Genomic DNA, 23636 nt, shown 5'->3' with positions numbered 1-23636 from the left:
TCATCAAGACTCACATCTGAGGTGCATGCTGATGACGGTCATGAATGACTCTTCTCAGGTGTGTGTACTTTTCAACGTACAACGTGCTCACGCCCAGCACCTCATCTCAGTCTCTGGAAAGGGAGCTGGGTGACCTTCGTTAATCACAGCTGAGTAAGAAGGCACACTGGAGCCTGCTTTGCCCCATAAGTGAGGTGATTGCTACAGGGAACTCTGCAAGGCCTGCTGGGGTTGTTACTAACCAAATGTTAGGCCCTTTGCAATGTTCTGAGTTCTTACAAGGAGAGACAGGTGGGCAGTCTCTAGCTGGACAGTGAGAGAGAATGGCCTAAGTGCAGCCAAAACCAAACTTAAGAAGGAGGCTGAACTTCAGCTTCCTGGCCACAAGCCACAGGCAGGGACTTGTGCCTGGAAGGAAAGCTGCACAGTTCTTTGTAAATATTCCACAGGCAATTTCCCTTCAAAACCAATGAAGCACACAACACAAAACTCCAAATTAGTCCATCTTAAGGACAGCAGCTGGTTTTAGTTTAATAATGTATCAAGCAGCTCTGCTATGGTAACAAACAGCCCCCAAATCTCAGGGCTTACAACAGCAAACATTTCTTTCTCATTCATGTGACACTCAATGACTGCAGACCAGCTGCTTTGGCTCTGCTCCACATGTCTTGTCATTCTGGCAAGAATCTCCCTCCGTGTGGGAGATGTGTTCTCACGGCAGAAGGCACAGCATGAGCCTACCACACGATGGCTCTGCAAGCTTCTGTCTGGACATGGTGTGGGTCATATCTGCTCACATCCCTTTGCATTCGGAGAAGGAAAGCACACTCCCCATGGGGATGGGGTGGGCACTGCAAGAAGTCACACAACTATGCGTAAAGATACATAAAATCCTCTGGAGGTGGTGGCAGGGGAGAGTTAACAGTTGTAGACAAAAATACAGTGACCCAACATAAAAAAAGATTTTCCAGTTTAAAAGACACAAAACCCTAAAATGTGAAAACTGCAGAGGAATTCAGAGGCCACGATCCAATTGTCCATATTGCAAAGGATCAGGAAAATTGGCAAACTTTTTCTTTTTTTAGAAAGAGATGAGGTCTCACTATGTCTCCCAGGCTGGCTTTGAACTCCGGGGGTCCAAGCAATCCTTCACCCTCAGCCTCCTGAGTAGCTAGGACTACAGGCGTGCATCACCCTGCCTAGCATAATTGGCAAACTTTTTAGGGGTACCAAGGATCCCAGTCTGTACAGTCTTTATAAATGCAGAGCAAATGTCTAACTCTGCAAGGTTCAGAACCATGTCACTAGATTCTGAGTCAGTCTCCATAAGCAGTGAGTCACACAGGTCAGCTGCTGTGGCTAACTGCAGCAGATGGTCCCGTCAGAGACAGAGTCCAAGGACGTCATGACCAAGGCGACTGAAGAAAGACAAGACCAACTGGAGCGCAGTACTTTGGCCAGAAAGGCTGCTGGAAGGACTATCCCCAGGTGACAGAAATAAAGTGCTGGACTTCAGGAATGTGTCCATCTGATTTAGGCATGCTAATTCCAAGGAGAGGGAGGAGACCTAGGGGGCCTGGCACTCACAGCCTAGCTCAGTCACTTTATCTGGTGCACCTTTCTCTCCCGGAGATAATTCTTCCAAAAGGGAGAGGATCCTACACAGACCAAAAACGTTGGTGTCAAGGCTTTGATAAAGTACCTGCCGTGAACACAACAAAAAAAGAGGTGGTTAATTAAATTACAATCTTAATCATCCATGGACCTTCCTACCATTGAAGGTGAGCCTTTTTGGATGTGAGTCAACACTAAAATGCAAGTTTAACACAGTCATTTGGTTGTTTATAAATCTGACAAATTGGCATGACATTCTCACCCTTACAATCTAGCCACAACCTTTAGGCCAGTCCTCCAGCATCATGCAATGTCTGTGGCAAACACGAAATAAAACTACAAAACATGCTTTCATTCATTTATTCAACATTCAGTGAGTGCTTATGGTAAGCCCCATTCATGTCTCCCAGCCTAAGGGTGTCATGGCTGCAGTGTAATGGGTATCATCAAACTGCAACTTTTCTGGCCAATGGCTCAGTTTAATGAGCCAGGCCAGTCTCCATGGTTACTGTCCCACACAGCTTTGTGCACAGGGCAGAAGGGAGGGGAGTATGAGGCAATTGATCAGCAGTGGAATGAGAACCTGGCTGGACTCCTGGGACCCTGCCTGAGCATCCTGCCCAGTCTACTCAGCCCCATGTAGGTGACTCACCTGGGGTGCTGCAGTACCTGCAGCAGGCTGCTCTTGGGAGGCACCCGGTATAGTTCTGCCCTGTCCTCATCCTCAAAGTAGACCTGCAAGGTGAACAAAGGGGCAAGAGTCAGAGACAAATAAAGGCTTTGGCAGCACCAGGCAGGTTGAGGCTAAGCCCAGGGAAAAGTTAAAGAGATGGCAACTGTTACTGGTTGAATGTGTCCTTTATACAGTTATAGGGTTGGTGCTTTGCAGTCAGAACCCCCCCGCCCTCCCTTCCCCCCCGCCCCCCCGACACTGCAAGAAAGGTTATCATCGGTTCCAGTTTCCAAAGACAGAACCAAGGGTCAGAGAAGGGAAACAACTTGCTAACATTATCCAGTGAGTAAACAGAGGAGCCAAGACTCAAGCACAGGTCTATATAGCCTTCCCTTCCCCAACAATTTAGTCCTAGAGTCCCGGGGGGGGGGGAGGGGGAAGCCATGGTGGGCCAGAGCAGGGCAAGAACCTGAGCAGGGTGAGAAGGAAGACTGTGGAAGACTGTGCAGGTGTCAAAGCCCAAGCAGGACGAGGACAACTGCACAGGAGGCTGCCAGCGGTGTCAGAGTTGGGCCAGTAGAGAGAGGCGCCCATGTTGGGGGCCAGCCAACCTGAGCAGGAGAAGGGCTTCCTTGTAAGATGCCGTCCAGGGTGGGGTATCAGAACCCAAACAGGGTGAGGAGGATGTAATATGCATGGGGATAGCCAATAAGGACTGTCAGAGCCCAGCTAGGGTGAGGAAGATAACTACTCATGGCAGGGGGTAGCCTGCTGTGGAGAGTCAGAATCCAAGCAGGATGAGAAGGATGATGTTAATGTAGGGTGACTGAGCAGCACAGGATGTCAGAGTCTGTGTAGGACGAGCAAGGCACCCAGGCTGGGGCAGCAGCCTAATATAGGGGGTTAACATCCAAGTAGGGTGAGGAAGGTTCCACCTGGGAGAGGGACCAGTAGTGATGACAGGAGGGGAAAGATCAAACAAGTACATATATTAATAACAAAGTCACTGTTACAAATACAGGGAGTAAATAAACCTGTGATGTTGGATTAGAATTGGAGATAACCAGTGGGACCTCATGTTTTTATACACACATACACACACACACACACTCCCTAGGTATGAGGCATTAAGAAGGCACTGAAGCAATAAGCCTGCCCCCCAACTCCCCTAGTATTAATCAACATACTGAAAGCACCGCAATCTTGCCTCCTAAATATTCTTCACTAAGAAGAACCAGAGGACAGGTCTCACAGTGGCTCACACCTGTAATCCCAGCATTTTGGGAGGCCAAGGTGGGAGGATCACTTAAGGCCAGGAGTTTGAGACTAGCCTGGGCAACATAGTGAGACCCTGTCTATACAAAAAATTTTTTAAGAATTAGCCAGGTATGGTGGCATGTGCCTGTATCATTAGCTACTCAGGAGGCTGAGGCAGGAGGACAGCTTGAGGCAGGAGTTAGAGGATGCAGTGAGCTATGATGGCACCACTGTACTCCAGCCTGGGCAACAGAGTAAGACCTTGTCTTAAAAAGAGAAAAAAAAAAAAAAAAAAAAAAGAGCCAGGGCTCCTTGGAAAAAAAATAGCTGATTCCAGAGCTGAGGCAAAGAAAGCACAATTTGATCCTGGAACACATTTGTGCTAGAAAACAAGTGCTTCAAAAAACAGAGAAAGTCAAAAGGACACAGAAACAAATTTGAAAGGATTCTTACTGGCCAAATATGGGACAATATGAGCATAAAATAATCATAGTAATAGATTATAACTCATTGAATAAAACAAGAAGCCATAAATCCACTGATATAAATAAATATGTTGAAGGTTTGATAAGCAATGGGATTATATACATCATTTCAAAGTACCTCCCTATAAAATTCTTATTAATCATAAAGGGGAAAAAGTGATTGTATAGTAGAGAAGGCCAGAAGACCCCACCTCAATTGGGTGATCAGAATGGACATTATCAGTAACGGGACAAGTGGAAATCATGTATCGCCTGATACGATGCAAGGAGAATACAGTACCACTTCTGTGATATTCCAGCCAAATATGCATAATCCAAATCTAGTCACAAGGAAACATGAGACAAACCAAGATGACAGACATTCCACAAAATAAGTGGTCTGTAATCTTAAAAGGTGTTAAGATCAGGAAAGCTGAGGAAAGATTGAGGAACTTTTCCAAGCTGAAGGAGACTAAAGGGACGTGATCACTAAATTAAGTGAGTCTGAACAGGATCCTTTTTCTATAAAGAATTTGGGAAACCTGAATGTAGTGTGAGGATTAGGAGGTAGTATATCAATGTTAATTTCCTGACTTTGATGGCTATATTGGGATTATAAAGAAAAATGTCCTTCTGTAGGACACAATGTAGTGTGTAAGAAAGAAGTCTTCATGGGGACATTAGTTGGCATTTTACTCTCAAATGATATGATAAATTCTTTACACTATAAATCGTTGATTTAAAGAAAATCCCAACAATAGAACATTATTCAGCTTCAAAAAGGGAGGAAATTCTGACACATGCTACAGTATGTATGAATCTTGAAGACACTCTGCTAAGTGAAATAAGTATGTGTCCTTTTGACAAAAGGATACATACTGTGGGATCCCACTTGTATGAGGTACTTAAAGTGGTCAAATTCAGAGATAAAAAGTAGAAGGGTGAGTATCATGGACTGGGGAGAGGGAGGAAGGGGAGGTATTGTTTAATGAGTACAGAGTTTCAGTTTGGGATGATGAAAAAGTTTTGGAGATGGCTGGTGGTGATGGTCACGTAACAATGTGAATGTACTTGATGCCACTGAATTGTACACTTAAAAATAGTTAAAATGGTAAATTTTATGTTATATATATTTTACCAAAATTTTCTTTAAAAAATAAAGCAGTCAATCCCCCCAACCTGCTCTCCAAAACATATCCCATAGAGGAACAAAACAAAACTTCTCTTACCTCCAAATCATTAGGGCAGTATTTTTGCTCTAAGTCCCAAGAGGGTATTTCACCAAACATCACCATTAGATGATCAATAAACCTAAGGATGTAATATGTACTTGCTGGGTATCAATAACTCATAATCTATTATCCCACATAAGTCCCCAGAGATATCAAGAGTATAAAATACAGGAAATGCAAGCTTAACCCATGTTGACAGCAATGCCCAAAATGTCTATGTGTATCACTTATCCTATTATGCCATAATTTTAATAGACATCACCTACTATTTATTTATCTTTGTTAGGCATTATCTAGTTAACACAATTTAGCTAGCTATGCACAATTTGGTTTTTAAAAAGTGAATTTATTTTGGTATTTGATACTGTCACCTACAGTTAAGCAGCTGTCACCTTCCTATCCAAATATACCAGGACAATTCCTTCTGTTATTGGGAAATAGTCTATAATTTATACAAATGAGACCTAATTTTCTTTAAATGGACTCAGGCTTAAAAACAGTTCTTACATTTAGCCACATTCTAAGCATTAGTCTTATGAAATCACAAGTTAAATTTGTTAGTTATATTTTTCTAATATGTACTTAAATTATTATGCATGCACTACCTAAAATGATTTCATATTTTGCTGGTGATATGTACTACCTTTTGGCAAACAATATACTGCGGTGTTACACTTACTAACTCAGTCAGTAAGAAGGTGAGACTTGTGTCTGTCATTGCAAACCTAGTCAGTAAAGGTTCAGTCAACTACATCGGAAGTCCCCAACTTTTTTTGCACCAGGAACCAATTTCATGGAAGATAATTTTTTCCATGACAGGTGGGAAGAACAGGCAGGAGGTAGGGAAGCGGAGCTCAGACGGTGATACATGGCCCTATTTTCCTAACAGACCACAGACTGGTACCAGGAGGTTGGGGACTGCAGAACTATAGGATAGAGAGGTTTTATCAAACCAGACTGTGGAAACCCTCTAAACCAGGGGTCCCCAACCTATGGTGAATTGTATAATTATTTCATTATATATCCCAATGTAATAATAATAGAAATAAAGTGCATAATAAATGTATTACACTTGAATCATGCTGAAACCACCACCCACCTCTCCAGTCTGTGGAAAAACTATCTTCCATGAAAATGGTCCCTGGTGCCAAAAACATTGGAGACTGCTAAACTATCTCATCCCACCCCAACCAAAAATCCACCTGTCCCTCCTGCCACAACAGCAGGGAGGGAGCACACAAGCAGGAGTAGAGGGGTCTTGAGTAAGTAAGTACCTGGAGTCCTCATGAAAAGCAGAGATGAAGTCTGACTGGGCATACTCCGGGTACAGGAAGAGCACAGGCCAGCTCAGCCTGCCCTGGTCATCTAGACTCAGCCTGGCTCCGTAGGGATTTTCAGAGCTGAGTCCATCCAAGAAAAGCTCGGCTAGACCTTCTGAGGCCGAATCTTCATCTTCACAAGCAGCTTGAGAGAGCCTGATGTTCCTAGCCTGGGTTAAAGACAGGAACACACAAACACAAAAACCTTGTTGTGTGGAGGATACAAACCCATTTCACTGAAAAATAAGGACACCATACCCATGTGAGCTCCCTAAAGGCCAGCTCTACACAGGATTCATCTTCATTATCCCTGAGGCCTGGCACACAGTAGGTACCACTTGTTTAACTCATCTTCACCTGGCATAAACCATGTGCTGAACCCTATGTCACAGAGATGAGCTAGACATGGTTCCCTGAGCTCAAGCTTCTGCTCATGTTCTAGTGGGAAGACAGCTATGAAAATAATTATAACAAAAGAAGTGGAGCTGGCCAGGCACAGTGGCTCACGCCTATAATCCTAGTACTCTGGGAAGCCGAGGTGGGTGGATTGTTTGAGCTCAGGAGTTCAAGACCAGCCTGAGCAAGAGCAAGACTCAGTCTCTACCAAAAACAGAAAGAAATTAGCTAGTCAACTAAAAATATATAGAAAAAATTAGCCGGGCATGGTGGCACATGCCTGTAGTCCCAGCTACTTGGGAGACTGAGGCAGAAGGATTGCTTCAGCCCAGGAGTTTGAGGTTGCTATAAGCTAGGCTGATGTCACGGCACTCTAGCCCAGGCATCCGAGTGAGACTCTGTCTCAAAAAGAGAGAGAGAGAGAAGTGGAGCTGTGAAAATGCAGACAATGGAATAATTAATTCAGTCTGGAGGCTGGAGGTGACTAAGAAATGCTAGGCCTTAAACAATGAATTTGAATGGTACAGAAGTCGGGGTTGGGGCAGTTAGGAGGAAGAGCATTCCACCCCAAGGAATAGCATGTGTAAACGTACAGAAAAGATCAAGAGTGTGACCTGCTGCATAAAAAGGTCAAATGTTTCATTCAGTTTAGCTGGGACATGGAATACTAGAAATAATGCACACCAATTTAATCTTGACTGTCTCATAGAAATGAGGATAAATCAAGGGTCTGAATAGTAAGTAGGGTCACCTCTTATGAGTATGTGGGGGTTCCTAAGGCTAGCACATGAGGGGAAATTACATGCAACCCAAACTCTTTTTGATGATATCCTCTAAATCAGGGTTGGCAAACTTTTTCTTTTTTCTTTTTCACAACAGTCTCGCTCTGTTGCCCAGGCTGGAGTTCAGTGGTCCAATCACAAACATTTTTTTTTTTTTAAATTAGCTATGCATGGTGGCGCCCACCGGTAGTCCCAGCTACTCGAGAGTCTGAGGTGGAAGGACTGCTTGAGCCCAGGAGTTCAAGGCTACAGTGAGGTATGATCATGCCATAGCCTGGGTAACAGAGCAAGACTCTGTCACCCCACAAAAAAAATGCAGGAAAGACAGAGAAGGGGAGGCAAGATGTTGTTATAGTTAGAAGAGCAACATCCTAAAAATTCAGGCTTTCTGAAGATGCAGTATAACACAAAGGTTAGGAGCAAGGACCTGGATCTGACACACATTAGCTGTGTAAGGTTTCCTCACCTTTCTGAGACTATTTTATCATCTAGCACAGGGGTCCTCAAACTTTTTAAACAGGGGGCCAGTTCACTGTCCCTCAGACCGTTGGAGAGTGCGCACTGTGGGCCCGGGATGAGTTAGCTGCTAAGCAGGACAGGCAGCTGCAGCAAAAACACCTGGCGAGCCGGATAAATGTCCTAGGTGGGCGGCATGTGGCCCGCAGACTATAGTTTGAGGACACCTGATCTAGCAAAACAGTAGCAAGACCTACATCAGAAGGCCACTGTGAAAATTAAATGAGATAGTACTTAACCCAGAGCAAGTACTCAGTACAGTAAGCAGTCCTCCCTTAGCCATGGTTTCGCTTTCCACAGCTTCAGTTACCAGCGGTCAACCATGGTCTGAAAATATCAAATGGAAAATTCCAGAAATAAACAGTAAGTCTTAAATTGTACACCACTCTGAGTAGCATGATGAGATCTTGTGCTGTCTGCTCCATCCCACCCAGGACATGAGTCAGCTGTTCTCCAGCATATCCACACTGTAGATACTACTACTAAGTGACTGTCCATTAGTCACTTAATGGCCATGTCAGTTATCAGATCAACTATTGCCGTATCACAGTGCTTGTGTTCAAGTAACCCTTATTTTACTTAATAATGGCCCCAAAGCACAATAGTAGTGATGTTGGCAATTTGGATATGCCAGATAGAAACCTCAAAGTGCTTGCTCTAAGTGAAAAAATGAAAGTTACCGACTTAATAAGAAAAGAAAAAAATCATATGCTGAGGTTGCTAAGATCTATGGTAAGAATGAATCTTCTATGTATGAAATTATGAAGAAGGAAAAAGATACTCATGCTATTTTGCTGTTGCATCTCAAACTGCAAAAGTTATGGCCACAGCACATGATAAGTGCTTAGGTAAGATGGAAAAGGCATTAAATTTGTGGATGGAAGGCAGGAACAGAAACACATTGTATTTGATAGCAATTGGGTTTGGTACTATGCAAGGTTTTAGGAATCCACTGGGGGTCCTGGAAAGCATGTCCCTCGGATAAGGGGGATTACTGTATATGTTACAGAGACCAATACGTGCACACTGTGGGAGGGAGAGCTGACTGAACTTGGGGGCTCTGACTCCAGAGCCTGGGCTCCTTTGTCACACAGCTTTGCTGAAGTAGTAAGAAAATGAACAAATTCAGCCAGGGAAAGCATCCCAAGTGAGGTTCCCAACAGACTCCACAGGATAGTGGATTTCACAGGACACTAAGAACCTAAGGTTTGAGAACTCACCTTAACGGCCTGGAGTAAAGCCTCAATCTGATTCTGCTCCTTCTTCTCTTTCACCTTTGCTTTCCTCACATCCCTTTGTTCAGTTCGCTAAAAATGAAATTCAGATATATCAGCTCTACAGAACTGGCTTCCTCTCCTATGACCCTAGCCTGCTCTGAATTACTCTCTCTGGTCTCCATCTACCCCATACTTCTGTCAAGGGATACTAGTGACCAGATTCAGTTCAATAACATTTACAAAGCACGTGCATAGGTGTCAGGTTCAGTGGCAGCAGAAATTTAAAATCTAGTTCTTATACTGGAGGAGCCCGGTCTACTGAGGAGCTGAGGGATACAGACAAGTCAAGAGCCAAGTATAATAGGTGTGTTATGTCATGTTACTCTGGTGGTATGAACTGAGTGCTGTGAAACACAGCAGACGGGAGTGACTGACACTGGCCCACTGAGGAGGTGGGCTTAAATAGACAGGGAAGATTCCAGCAGATAAACGAGAAGAGGCATTCTCTGTAGAAGGACTGACACATGGGCAGACAAGTACCCTACGGCAAATTTCAACTTGTCTGGTGTGGCTGGAGTATAGGATAACAACTGGAAAAGCCCAGGGCAAGAATTTATCAGAGGCTCTGCCTTTTGCACAATTATAATCCATGAGAGAAAAGTACCAATAGTCTATTCAATCTGGCAGAAATATAATTTAGATTTCTTTTTCTTGCTAATCTACTCCAAACCAGTTGATCCTGCTCTTACCCTTAGGATTGTGGATTAACAGGAGTCAGCAAACATTTTCTGTGACGGGCCAGAGAGTAAATATTTTAGGCTTTGCAGACCATGTATGGTCTCTGTTGCATATTATCTGGTTTTGATTATAACCCTTTAAAAAATGTAATAAACAGGGCCAGGCATGGTGGCTCACACCTCTAATCCCAGACCTTTGGGAGGCTAAAAAAGGAGGAACACTTGAGATCAGAAGCTTGGGACCATTCTGGGCAACACAGCAAGACCCTGTCACAGTGGCTTGTACCTACAGTCCCAGCTACTAAGGACGCTGAGGTGGGAGGATCACTTGAGTCCAGGAATTCAAGGTTACGGTGAGCTGTGATAGTGCTACTGTACTCCAGCCTAGACAACAAAACAAGACCTATCTCTTTAAAAAAAAAATGTTCCTTAACTCACAGAGTGTATAAAAACAGGCTACAGGCTATATTTGGCCTGTGGGTCAGTTTGCTGACTCCTGTTCTAAAATACAGCACCAACCATCCCCCATCTTCTCTACAAGGGCTAACACAGATCTTCTTCTGGCAAATGAAGTCTACCCTTTCAGAGAGACAATGGCTGATAATTCTTGGCCATTCCTTTTCCAATGCAGTCTGCAAAGGGACAGCTGCAAAAATCCTTTCTGCCATCAAGAAGTTCGATCCTACTTTCAAGGGTGTCTCTTGAAATGATACCACAGAGATTATGGTCAACTCGGCCTTCACTGTTGAGCTAGACCTGACCACAGTGTCTGGTCCACATTAGAGAATGATTAAGATGGATGATTAAGAAGGATGACTTGAATACTGTCCCAGGTTGTTTTTACTCTTATTCACAGAATGCAGCTTCCTGCTGTCTTTACCTGAAATTTGGGATCTCAGCAGACCACATAATGTGGGATGTCTGCCAATTCAGAGGAACCCTGAACTGTTGGGTTTCCTTTTGTATAAATCAACTTTACTGAAGTATTATTTGCAGATTTTAAGTGTACAGTTTGACAAGTGTTGACAAATGTACACACCTCAGTGCCCAACACTCTAATCAAGGTAGAGAATCTTTCTACCCTTAAAAAACTTCACTCATGCCTCTTTACAGTCAATCTCATACAAAAACATAAAAAAAAAAAAAAAAACTAGCCAGGTGCCATGGTATATGCCTACAGTCCCAGCTATTCAGGAGGCTGAGGTGGGAGGATCACTTGAGCCCAAGAGTTAGAGGCTGCAGTGAGCTACAATCAAGCCAATGTACTCCAGTCTAGATGACAGAGTAAGATCCTATTGCCATTAAAAAAAATATAATTGATTTTTTATACTGATATTGTATCCTACAAGCTTGCTGAACTTGTTTATTAGTTCCAATAGTTGTTTAGTGGATCCCTCAAGATTTTCTATATGCAAGGTCATATCATTTACAAATAGAGAGTTTTACCTCTCTTTTATTTTTTGAAGGATAGGTTTGCTGGGTATGGAATTCTTGGTTGACAAGTCTTTTTCTTTCAGGATTTTTTTTTTTTTTTTTGAGACAGAGTCTCACCTGTTGCTCTGGCTAGAGTGCCGTGGCATCAGCCTAGCTCACAGCAACCTCAAAACTCGTGGGCTCAAGCAATCCTTCTGTCTCAGCCTTCCAAGTGGCTGGGACTACAGGCATGCGCCACCATGCCCGGCTAATTTTTATGTATATATTTTAGTTGTCCAGCTAATTTCTTTCTATATATTTTTTTAGTAGAGATGGGGTCTCACTATTGCTCAGGCTTGTCTCAAACTCCCCATTGCCCTGAGTAGAGTGCCATGGCATCAGCCTTGGCCTCCCAGAGTGCTAGGATTAGAGGCGTGAGCCACCACTCCCAGCCTAGAATTTTAAATATGTCACTTAATTATCTTTTGGCATTCATGGTTTCCAATGAGAAATCAGCTATTAATTTTATTGAGGATTTAATTTTATTGAGATTTTCTGCTTTTAAGATTTTCTTTTTTCTCTTTTTTTTGAACAGTTAATGATATGTATAGGTGTAGACTGCTTCAAGTTTATTCTACTTGCAGTCTGTTACACTTCTTACATGTATAGATTACTGTTTTTCATCAGACTTTGGGAGTTTGGGGTCATAGTTTCTTCAGATATTATTTTGCCCCTTTCTCTCCTCCATTATGCCTTACTTTGTATGCATTATAACATCCGATAAGCCTCTCTTCATTCATCTTTCTTTATTCTTTTTTCATTCTGTTCCTCAGACTGGATTATCTCAGCTGATCTATCTTTAAGTTTATTGATTCTTTTTTCTGCCTGCTCAGATCTGCTGTTGAGCCACTCTAGTGAATTGTTCACTTCAGTTATTGTACTTTTCAACTACAGAACTTCTATTAGGTTCTTTTTAATAATTTCTCTTTATTGATATTCTCTATTTGGTGAGACTTTGTTCTTATACTTTCTTTTAGTTCTTTAGATATTCTTTCCTTTCATTCTTAGAAAATACTTAAATTAACTGGTTTAAAGTCTTCACCTAATAAGTCATCCCATGTCTGGGCTTTCTCAAGGGCAGTTTCTATTCCCCCACCTGCTTTTGTATGGGCCATATTTTGTTTCTTTGCATGTCTTGTGATTTTTTTGTTGAAAACTAGACACTGTAAAGAATGTAGCAACTCTAGAAATCAGATTTTCTCCCTTCTCTAGGGTTTGTTAGTTTTTTTGGTTATTTTTATTTTAATTTTTTTTTTTTGAGACAGAGTCTCACCCCATTGCCCTGAGTAGAGTGCCATGGCATCAGCCTAGCTTACTGCAACCTCAAACTCCTGGGCTCAAGTGATCCTCCTGCCTTAGCCTCCCGAGTAGCTGGGAGTACAGGTACATACCACAATGCCCTGCTAATTTTTGTATTTTTAGTGGAGACTGGGTCTCACTCTTGCTCAGGCTGGTTTTGAACTCATGAAGCAATACTCCCATCTCAGCCTCCCATAGTGCTAGGATTACAGCCATGAGCCACCATGCCCAGCCAAGAAACAAAGTTTTGTTTTGAGACAGAGTCTCCCTCTGTTGCTTGGGCCAGAGTGCCATGGTGTCAGCCTAGCTCACAGCAACCTCAAACTCCTGGGCTCAAGTGATCCTTCTGCCTCAGCCTCCCCAGTAGTTGGGACTACAGGCATGCACCACCATGCTTGGCTAATTTTTTCTCAATATATTTTTAGTTGCCCAGCTAATTTCTTTCTATTTTTAGTAGAGATGGGGTCTCGCTCTTGCTCAGGCTGGTCCTGAACTCCTGAGCTCAAACGATCCACCTGCATTGGCCTCCCAGAGAAGAAACAAAGTTTTAAAGAAAACACTTAGGGGAACTAGTATCTCTTCTCTGGCAATGCAGCAAAGAGGGTTTAATACTCTGAGGGCAGCTGTTGATGAAGATATTGCAAGGATAAAAGATTCAATCTCACACCTAGAAAAGTCACTAACCTCCCTATGTGCTGCCCTCAAAGAAGAATGTTGTTTCTATGCAGACCATACGGGAGTTGTTAGAGAATCTATGGCTAAGGTCAGGGAAGGGCTTGCCCGCCACAAACGGGAATATGAACAGTAAGCAGGTTGGTTTGAGTCTTGGTTTAACAGTTCCCCCTGGTTAACAACGCTACTATCCACCCTACTAGGCCCACTCATTATGCTAATCTTAGTCCTTACTTTCGGGCCGTGTGTAATTAATAGACTAGTAGCTTTTGTGAAAGAACGGATAAACACTGTCCAGCTACTAGTATTGCAACAACATCAGCAGCTACGGTCAAATGCTATAGAACTAGAGCACCTAAGAGACCTTGAGGACGAGCAGGAGTGCTCGTCTGCTACCTAGAGAAAGGGGGGAATGTAGGGCAGAGGAATTTTTCCAATTGTCGGGAATTTACTTGGGTGGGGCAATGAGCTAACCGCAAACTTTTGCTTCTGGTCATTGCTTGCTTGCTATACCGCTGTATGGGGAATTATGGGATGAGGTCATTGAAGCACAGGCGACTGGCCCATCAGGCAATAGAGGGCAACCAATCATTTTAAAGGTCAACACATGATCTATGCGTGATCAGCGTGTGCGCAGCTTGTGCACCATGGGGATAAAAAGCATGCCGTTGTTCCGGTCGGGGTCCTTGCCTGCAAGAGTGGCCACTGCGTTGGTGCTCTGGGGCTTGGACCCTGGCTAGCCAGAAAATAAACCTCCTCTTGTGTGATTGCAAAAAAAAAAAAAGAAAAAAAAGAAAACACTTAGGATGACCTGAGAGACATAATCTGGAAAATGATAATTAATGCTAATTAGGAAATTCCAATTAGCTGCTGACTTTCACAAACCTTCAGCTTGTCTGCTTTAGCCCTCACTTCCAGAAGCTTCTTCTCTTTGGCATCTATTTGCAGCCCCTCATCGCACCAGTTCACAGCCTCGGCAAAGTGTTTCAGTTCCAGATGGCATAAGGCACCTGCAGAACTCAGAACCCTTAAGATCCAAGAAAAGCATGCATGGAAAGAACTCACCTTGAGCAGGACCTCCCATACCCACCAGCTACTAGCCAGCACCCTGATGAGAACATGGAAGATGATGCCCCTTACACTACTGTCCCCAAACAAGGAAGAATATTTTTTGTATGCTAGACCATAAAGACCCCGAAGCCCCATTCAGCTCAAAAATCCTTTAAGTCTCCCTGATATTAAGGACTCTTGAAGTAGGGACGGCCTCAGCCTAGTGGCAAAGACCACAAGCCTTGGAATAGGACAGATCTGGCATGGAAATCTGGCTATGTCATTTACCAGCCAGACCTTAGACAAAGGACCAAGTGTCTCTGAGCTTCAGGTTCCTCATTTGTAAATAGGAAGAACAAAGCCCGTCTCAGATGATTTTTAAAATGGACACAGAAAGAATCTTCCTCAGCCACTTACCAATGTAGTGGCAAGACCAAAGACATTAGGTCTCTCCTAATTTTGTTCTTTATGGCTACCAGTTTAAGCTGCCTCTCCTCTCTAGTAAGAATGTTTTTAGGCCAGGTGTGGAAGCTCATGCCTGTAGTTCCGGCTTCTTTGGAGGCTAAGGCAAGAAGACTGCCTAAGCGGAGTTCAAGGCTGCAGTGAGCTATGATCATACCATTACAACCCAGCCTGCGCAACAGCGTGGGATCCTGTCCTTAAATTTAAAAATAATTAATTAATTTAAAAAATGTACTCATGTTCATTTTTCTCCAGTTAAACTCTTTAAGCTTTCCACAGAATTATAAAATATCAGAATAGTAAGGGCTTAGATGTCAACAGAACCTAACCCCATCTTCCAGAGATGATTAAAATGATACTCAGACTGAGTGTCTTACCAAGATTACATTGTAAAGTAAAACTAACAATTGAATCAAGGATTATACAATTCCCGCCTGAGGCTAATTCCACAGGACTACACTCAAATTTACCTGCCAATCTTTGTTCAATAACTTCTTTCCCTATAGCTGAGGGACATGGGTCTACTTACTACCCCTAACTGTGAACATCTAAAGAGGTATAACGTCAATAAAGCATTTTAAGCAGGTCCATGGGGATGTAGGGAAGATTAATATGTGATGAATAAATTAAAGTTTGCAAAGCACCTATGAGATTCTCAAAAAAAAAAAAAAGGCGAAGTATAAAAGTAATAAAAGCACTATTATTACATGGAAAGGTCAGACTACAAGAGAAAAAAATCTGTGAACATCTCAGCAGCAGAGTTATCAGCAAAGGTCCCACAACTTATCTTTTAATTAACATTAGCATGACATTTAAAGATTTCACCTTTCAATCAGCTAATTTGGAAAAAATAATTCGAATGTGGCTTTTGGAACTGCTTTGTTTTAATTAATTTTATTCATTATTAATTTAAAATGAGGAGTTTCAATTTCTCTACAAATTCTTAAAACATAACAAATTCTTAAAACACAAATTCTTAAAACATCTAAGATCATAAAATGATCTTAGATCATTCTTTGGGTTATTGTTTTAAAAGTGGTGTGTTGCTGTTGATAAGGAATACAAAATTAATATCAAGATTACAAAAATAAGGTGACATCATTAGTATCCCAGCACCTTACTATCAAAGCTTTAAATGTCAATTTTTGGTGCAGTGAGTAATAGCTTTCCATAATGACAAATCATAGTGTAATTCTACAAGACTTACCTCTTACTATTGCTTTGAGGTGGCAGGGTTTTAGCTTTCTGGCAGCTGTCACATCGTTGAGAGCAGAACGAAAATTGCCTAACAAAACGCCATTTAGTAAAAGAGAGAACAAGTTTTGAGATCAAAATGTTTGCAAAATTTTGTGTGTAGTGAAAAAGACACCCTTGAATAATCCTGGAGAAATATAAATCAGAGCAACTGTTTTTAGAAAAATATATTAATAGTTGTGTTCATCAGGAGCCTTAGAAATGTTTATTAAGGCAAACCACACAGGAACTATAAATAGCTAGTAAGCACATGAAAAGATGTTCAATATCACTCATGATTAGGAAATTAAAATTAACATGCAATTGCTAAAAATTAAAGACAGATAATATCCAGTATTGGTGAAGATATGGAAAAAGGGTACATGGGGTAAACTAGAGAGCAACTTAGCATGCACTTTTTACATATACTTTTTGTGAGAGAGAGAGTCTCATAGCCTAAGGAATCATTAATATTATTGGAAAAATTTTATAAACTTTGTTCATTTTTGCATTATTTTAAAATCTAAAAGCAGACTATATATACATAATAATAGAATAGTAAAGCAAATAGTATAAACAGTGTTAAGTCCATATGATGCAACTTTATGTAGCTATTAAAATAGTATTCAGAAATAATTTTTAATGAAAGGTAAAACTGTTTGCTATAAAATTAATTGAGGCTGGTGTGGTGGCTCATGCCTATAACCCCAGTACTTTGGGAGGCCAAGGCAGGAAGATTGCTTGAGGCCAGAAGTTTGAGACCAGCCTGGGCCTCTAAGTGAGACCCCCATCTCTACAAAAAAGAAAAAAAGAAATTAGCTGGACATGGTGGCGCACACTTGTAGTTCCAGGTGCTACTCAGGAGGCTGAGGCTGGAGGATCACTTGAGCCCAGGAGTTTGAAGCTCCAGTGATATATGATTGCACCACTGCACTCCAGCCTTGGTGGAGCAAGACCCTATCTCTATTAAGTAAAAATTAAAGTAAAACTAAGTGAAAAAACTGAATACAAAACTGAAGAACTGCAGGATCTCAACTATAAAGAAAAAAATGTATATAAAAGAGATCCAACTTCTGGTTAAAGAAGATAGACTGAACACATACATTTAACTCAAATCCCGCCCCCACCCCACCAAAAGCCATAAACCCAAAGAGACAAAGAGAATGAGAAGAACACAGAACACATTTTAAAAGCTGGAAGTAAAACAAAGGGACAGAACTAACTGATATATCAGGCTTGAGAAAGTAGAATTCTAAGCCAGCAGAGGCAAAGCCCAAAAGCTACTAAAGTATACTACAGAAACTACGAAGTACACAGGACCCTGAATTTGATGGCATCAGGTACCTCTGGAAGAAGGGGCAGGAGGGAGTGGGGAGTTACTGTGATTTGAAATTCTACTTAAGAAGCAATCAGGCCGGGCGCGGTGGCTCACGCCTGTAATCCTAGCACTCTGGGAGACCGAGGCAGGCGGATTGCTCGAGGTCAGGAGTTCGAAACCAGCCTGAGCAAGAGCAAGACCCCATCTCTACTATAAATAGAAAGAAATTCATTGGCCAACTAATATATATAGAAAAACTTAGCTGGGCATGGTGGCACATGCCTGTAGTCCCAGCTACTCAGGAGGCTGAGGCAGCAGGATTGCTTGAGCCCAGGAGTTTTGAGGTTGCTGAGACCTAGGCTGATGCCATGGCACTCACTCTAACCTGGGCAACAAAGCGAGACTCTGTCTCAGAAAAAAAAAAAAAAAAAAAAAAGCAGCAATAAGATGCCCACATTCCCTACCCCTCTGCTGTGGCAGAGACCCGTTTCTTTCCCATTCTGGCAGTAGACTGGAGGTTTATTCTATGTAGACAATAAAATAGTACATCTCTGGATGGAGACCCCCAGGCATATTGGTGATTCAGTAAAGGAAAACTAAATATTGAGCCCTTAGCCCTTTCCCCTACTTGGTTCCCAAAGCACCAGCAGCCAGAATTTCCAAAAAGAGAAAATAGAATAAGAAGAAAGAAGAATATCAATTCAAGAAAATTTCCTGGAAATATGAGTTCCCAGACTGAAAAGGTCCATTGAATACTCAATACATAGGACCATACCAAGGCATGATGTTATGAAATTTCAAAAATGCCCTTCAAAAATGCCAAAGTCACTCCCAGGTCCTCTCTAAACTGTGTGATAAGAAACACAGGCCTAACATGTCACCAGCAATAATACCACTCAAATAATCAGCATTTCCCAAAGTCACATCTGCAGAACAGCACTGCACGATGTTAGTGTTAACTGAAGAGGAAGCTTAAAAAACTTGAGAAACCCAGGGTGAGATTCTTTCTTGTAGGTTACCTCTGTAAATTTCCAACAAAGCAGCAGCATTTTCTAAACTTCCTTATCCAGGAAATATTTACTTCAAGGGTCCTGCAGAATACTCTTTGAGAAATTCTCCCTTAGATTAATACAGCTTTTCTCACCCAAAGATCTCTATTGGCTTAATCCTTCTAGCATTATTGAAAAGAGGATAATAGGCTAGAAAAAACATTTTCTGATAGAGAAGCATTTGGGCTCAAAAATCTCAGATCTATTGACTCATACATCAAATACCTCACCAGAGTGACTAAGTCACATTTTTGGTTCAGATGGTAATAATTATACAATCTTTCATGTTTCCCTTTTTATCAAGTCTACCTGAAAGATCAGAGTTCAATTAGAGTAAACTATCCTTAGTGAGGTTTCTGGGATAAACAGCTCTTATTCCTCTGATACTCTCAAATCCTCCACCAGCCATCACACTGGTTTTTATCAAAAGTTAATTCTTTAGAAAGCACTTAATAATGAAATACATTACCCAGATAGTACTGTGCTGCTGCCCGGTTGGTATAAAGGACAGCATTCAAATCAGTATCTGCACATTTCTTCTTTAATCCTTCAGTGTAAGAAATCACAGCTTTCTTATAGTCTTTTTCTTTAAAGTAATCATTGCCCTCATCTTTATAGGTCTTGGCTTGTTCTGCAAAGAAAAAAAGAAATAATCACTATTTCCTACTTTTTAAAAGGCTCATTGAAAACATATTCCAAGGCTAGGCGTGGTGGCTCATGCCTGTAATCCTAGCATTCTGGAAGGCCATGGTGGGAGGATCGCTTGAGCTCAGGAATTAGAGATCAGCCTGAGCAACAGTGAGACCTCGTCTCTACTAAAAATAGAAAAAAATTAGCTGGGCAGGTGGCAAGTGCCTGTAGTCCTACCCAGCTACTCAGGAGGCTGAGGCAGGAGGATCGCTTGAGCCCAGGAGTTTGAGGTCAATGTGAGCTAGGCTGACACCAGGGCACTCTCCCTGGGCAACAGAGCAAGACTCTGTCTCAAAAAAAAGAAAAAAAGATTCTAAATTATGCAATAATGTTTTATATATAATAACCAAAAGAAAAAAACCAATAGGGCAAGAAAACTAAAAATTAATGCTATGATAAAAATAGGTATCATCGGTCGTGGTAGCTCATGCCTATAATCCCAGCACTCTGCGAGGCCAAGGCGGGCGGGGCGGACTGCTCAAGGTCAGGAGTTTGAGATCAACCTGAGCAAGAGCAAGATCCTGTCTCTACTAAAAATAGAAAGAAATTAATTGGACAACTAAAAATATGTAGAAAAAATTAGCCGGGCATGGTGGCACATTCCTGTTGTCCCAGCTACTTGGGAGGCTGAGGCAGTAGGATTGGTTGACCCCAGGAGTTTGAGGTTGCTGTGAGCTAGGTTGACAGCATGGCACTCGTGCCCGGGCAAGAGTGAGATTCTGTCTCAAAAAAAAAATAGGTATCGTGGGCAGGGTGCGGTGGCTCACGCCTGTAATCCTAGCTCTCTGGGAGGCTGAGGCGGGCGGATTGCTCGAGGTCAGGAGTTCGAAACCAGCCTGAGCAAGAGCGAGACCCCGTCTCTACTATAAATAGAAAGTAATTAATTGGCCAACTAATATATATAGAAAAAATTAGCCGGGCATGGTGGCGCATGCCTGTAGTCCCAGTTACTCGGGAGTCTGAGGCAGGAGGATTGCTTGAGCCCAGGAGTTTGAGGTTGCTGTGAGCTAGGCTGACGCCACGGCACTCACTCTAGCCTGGGCAACAAAGTGAGATTCTGTCTCAAAAAAAAAAAAAAAAAAATAGGTATCAACATGGAGAAACAAAGTCATGCTAACTTCAAATACCTTATGAGGGAGATAACTAAGTGCTTACAAAAATAAGCAGCATAAAGGAAAACAGTATACCTATCCTAGCTCTTGAAGAAAGGAATTTTTTTTAATTTAATTACTGAAGAAGGGGGAGCAGAATTATACTTCTGCTTTTGCTTATGTTGTTTCATTCTCTGGAGTGAAAATTTCTCTCATCACTCTAGAAAGAGCCTCCAAAATTGTTAAGATTCAATCTGTTATGACCTCACTCCTGCCCCTTCAGAATTCCAACAGCACACATTACAGCTACAGTACACAGCTACATGTTGGCACTTATCACACGTCGTCTTTATTCTTTGGGGCAATTTGGCTTTTCACTGGAGCCTGATCTTTGAAGGCAGGAAATGTGTCTTACTCACCCCTGTATTCCCAATGCCTAGCATTTAGTAGGTATTCAAAGAAGTATGTATGGAATGAATAGTGACAAGTTAGGTGAGGCTAACTACTTGTTATCAATCAGAACCTTTCAGACTCACACTTTACCTCAATTCAACTGTGACACAAAAATGTTAGGGAAGATACCTTCTGGAGATCGCTCCTCATCAAAAATAATTGACTGGAGGCATGCCAAGTCAGGATTCTCCTTGGGATCAATTTCTGATGGAGCTTCCTTCATAAATAGGGGGACCTTTTCAAATTCCTGGAGATTAAGAGAATGAACTACATGAAAAAGATTTTCTACTGAGCAGATCCAATTCCACGGCTCATCAAAGTTTTCTTACTCATCATGATTTGCAAATCATCATGATTGAATGTACCCATCCTGGCCTCAGTTGCTCTTCTGTAAAATTAGAGTGTAGGATAACGATCTCTAATGATTCCTTCAGTTCTCACATGCTACAAGAGCAGTGGTAGTGGTAATTACCATTAATCGAGCGCCCTTACGTTCCTGGCATTTTACCCACCAGCTCATTTCATGTTTGCCACACCTTCGCCACTCGTTTGCCTACAAGACTGATTCTACAGTTAGGGTAATTTTACAGACGAGGAAACAGACTCAGAGAAGTGACCCATATCAGAGCCAGTAAGTGGTGGAGCCACAGGTACGACTCTAAAACCTAGAACTCTTAAATGTTCCGATAGCTTATGAAGCTCCTCAAAACCCCGAGGCCAATTTTTAATACTCAATTGGAAACCACTCGTCCGCTGGCAGGGCCAGGGATCTGAGGATGAGAGGCGCCCCAAGCCGGAGAACCTAAGAAGTCCGGACGACCGCCCCACACACGTGCGGAGCCCCCGGGACCGCCCACCTCTTCCCACTGATTCTCGTGGAAGCCGCCGCTGTAAGGCTGGCTCCGGAACTTTTCCAGGAACGAGTCCATGGCGTCGTCCGAGGCAAGGTCCGGCTCAGACCGCTCCATAGCGGACCCCCGTCCTCCTGTCCTGGTCCCGGTCCCGGCGCAGAAATGAGAGCGGCTCTTTCCGGCGGCGCGGGCGTCCTTCCCTCAATCTTCCGTGCTGCTCCCGCCCGCGCGCCTCGGGTTCCGCCGGCCTGGGGGCGTGGCCGGCAGGCCCCACCCCTCCCCGGGCAAGCGCCGCCCCCCGCTCAGACGGCCCTTCTCGGTGCCTCAGCCCCGCCCCCCCAAGGCTTTGAGGGTAGTGGATAAACCCAAACCCCACAAACCCACACTTCGTTCCCTCACTTGTTAGCTCTTCAGCGCATACTAAGCTCCTTCTGTGTTCCTGGTCTGGTCTAGTCTTTGTATACAAAGCAGATAAAATCCCAGCCTTTTAGGAGTTGCTAAGGTGGAGGGAGAGTGACATTAAACAGATGAGATGTAAGAGTTTGTAAGGCGGTAGCAAGAGCTATTGGGACAGTTTTAAGCAGGGTGGGCAGGCTTCCGAACAAAAACGCAAGAGGCCTGGGAGGGAATGCTCTTCCCCAGACGGGGAACAGGCAGGACGAGACTGGAGCAGAGCTGTGCTGTGGGACAGCAAGGAGGCCACTGTGGCTAGCCAGGTGAGAGGAAGGGGCCAATAGATGACGAGGTGAGAGGGATAAAGGGGCTGTGATTGTGAGGACTCGGCTTTTCCTCAGACGGGAGTGGGCCCTTCCGGAGAGTTTTGAGGAAATAAGTGACTGATGTGACCCCAATTTCTGAACATAGCCACCTCAGAAACCCCCGTGGCTGCGCTGGAGACAGGGTCTCCAGTCCACGAGCAGCAGACCTGGTCACCCAGCTACTGTGGCTGCCTGCAGCCACCCATCCTATTCCCAGCAAAAGCCTACAGGGCCCTGCACCAGTGCTACAGCCTTGGGGAGCTCCTAGCCTGGTCCAGAACAAAGAGCAGGCAGGAAGCAGACTGTTGGGTCACAGGTCTGCTCAGTGGAGGCACAGAGGGGCAGGATTCAGAAAGATTCCACATAGGTGATGCAAAACTGAGAGCAGAGCTGAGGAAGGTCTCTGCAGATGGACAGAGGCCTGGAGGAGGGGAGCCTGTGTGCAGAGGCAGGGGAGCCCGTGTGCAGAGGCATGCAGGTGTGCACCAGCCTGTTGAGCTGGGTACTGTAAGGTTTAAGAGGTGTGGCCAGCAAGTTGTGGGGGAGCCAAAGGCCTGCCTGCCTGCCCCATTGGCCTTTATCTTGCTGAGGACAGCAGCCACTGAAATGACCTAAGGGGAGGGAGGCCAGGAGCACCGTTGTCTTAGGAAGGTCTGCCTGGGCTGCCAGGTGAAGGGTTGATGGGGGCTACGGGGACTGCTAGTGAGAGACCAAGGGAGAAGAGAGCTAGAGCCCAACACTGGAGCTGGCAGCTTGGTCAGTTTTTGATATGGGGATGATACTACAGAGCTAAGAATGATGCATGAGGGACTTTGAGTCTTCAAGTGCCAGGACTCTGTCTTTTCCCTTCTGATTCAATCACTCCCTGCAGAACTCCTAGTCCAGGTGCTCCCTTTCCTCTAAATTCAAACCTCCATTTCCACATTTCCTCTCCCAAACCTGCTCCCTGGCCCTGGTTCCCTTCTTTATTCTCCTGTTCATCATCTTTCCCCTTCTTGAGTGCAGAGCCTACAGAATCCTTTTGCTTCCA

At 43.4% G+C, this 23636-nt stretch overlaps 1 protein-coding gene across 1 annotated transcript; it reads right to left on the bottom strand.

The window, feature by feature from the left end:
• Positions 1-490: 490 nt before the first annotated feature.
• Positions 491-22084, bottom strand: TTC4 (tetratricopeptide repeat domain 4). Its single transcript, XM_012749675.2, has 10 exons — positions 21855-22084; positions 21127-21244; positions 19233-19394; positions 16371-16448; positions 14537-14661; positions 9474-9560; positions 6515-6729; positions 5238-5319; positions 2267-2349; positions 491-1702 (listed from the first exon to the last, which is right to left on the bottom strand). Exons 1-10 carry the CDS (start codon positions 21963-21965, stop codon positions 1600-1602), a joined length of 1164 nt encoding a protein of 387 aa, XP_012605129.2. The 5' UTR covers positions 21966-22084; the 3' UTR covers positions 491-1599.
• Between the last annotated feature and the right edge of the window lie 1552 nt (positions 22085-23636).

The sequence above is a fragment of the Microcebus murinus genome, chromosome 2, assembly GCF_040939455.1.
Source record: "Microcebus murinus isolate Inina chromosome 2, M.murinus_Inina_mat1.0, whole genome shotgun sequence".
NCBI classification, from domain to species: domain Eukaryota; kingdom Metazoa; phylum Chordata; class Mammalia; order Primates; family Cheirogaleidae; genus Microcebus; species Microcebus murinus.
Note: the sequence above shows the minus strand (reverse complement) of the source record. Positions and strands in the feature narration are given on the sequence as shown.

Coding starts and splice junctions, on each gene's coding strand:
- TTC4 (XM_012749675.2), bottom strand. CDS start 21,965: ATGGAGCGGTCTGAGCCGGACCTTGCCTCGGACGACGCCATGGACTCG. Junction 19,395..21,126: donor TGAGGAGCGATCTCCAGAAG/GTATCTTCCCTA, acceptor TTTTCTTTGCAG/AACAAGCCAAGACCTATAAA. Junction 9,561..14,536: donor CTAAAGCAGACAAGCTGAAG/GTTTGTGAAAGT, acceptor TTTCATTTTTAG/CGAACTGAACAAAGGGATGT.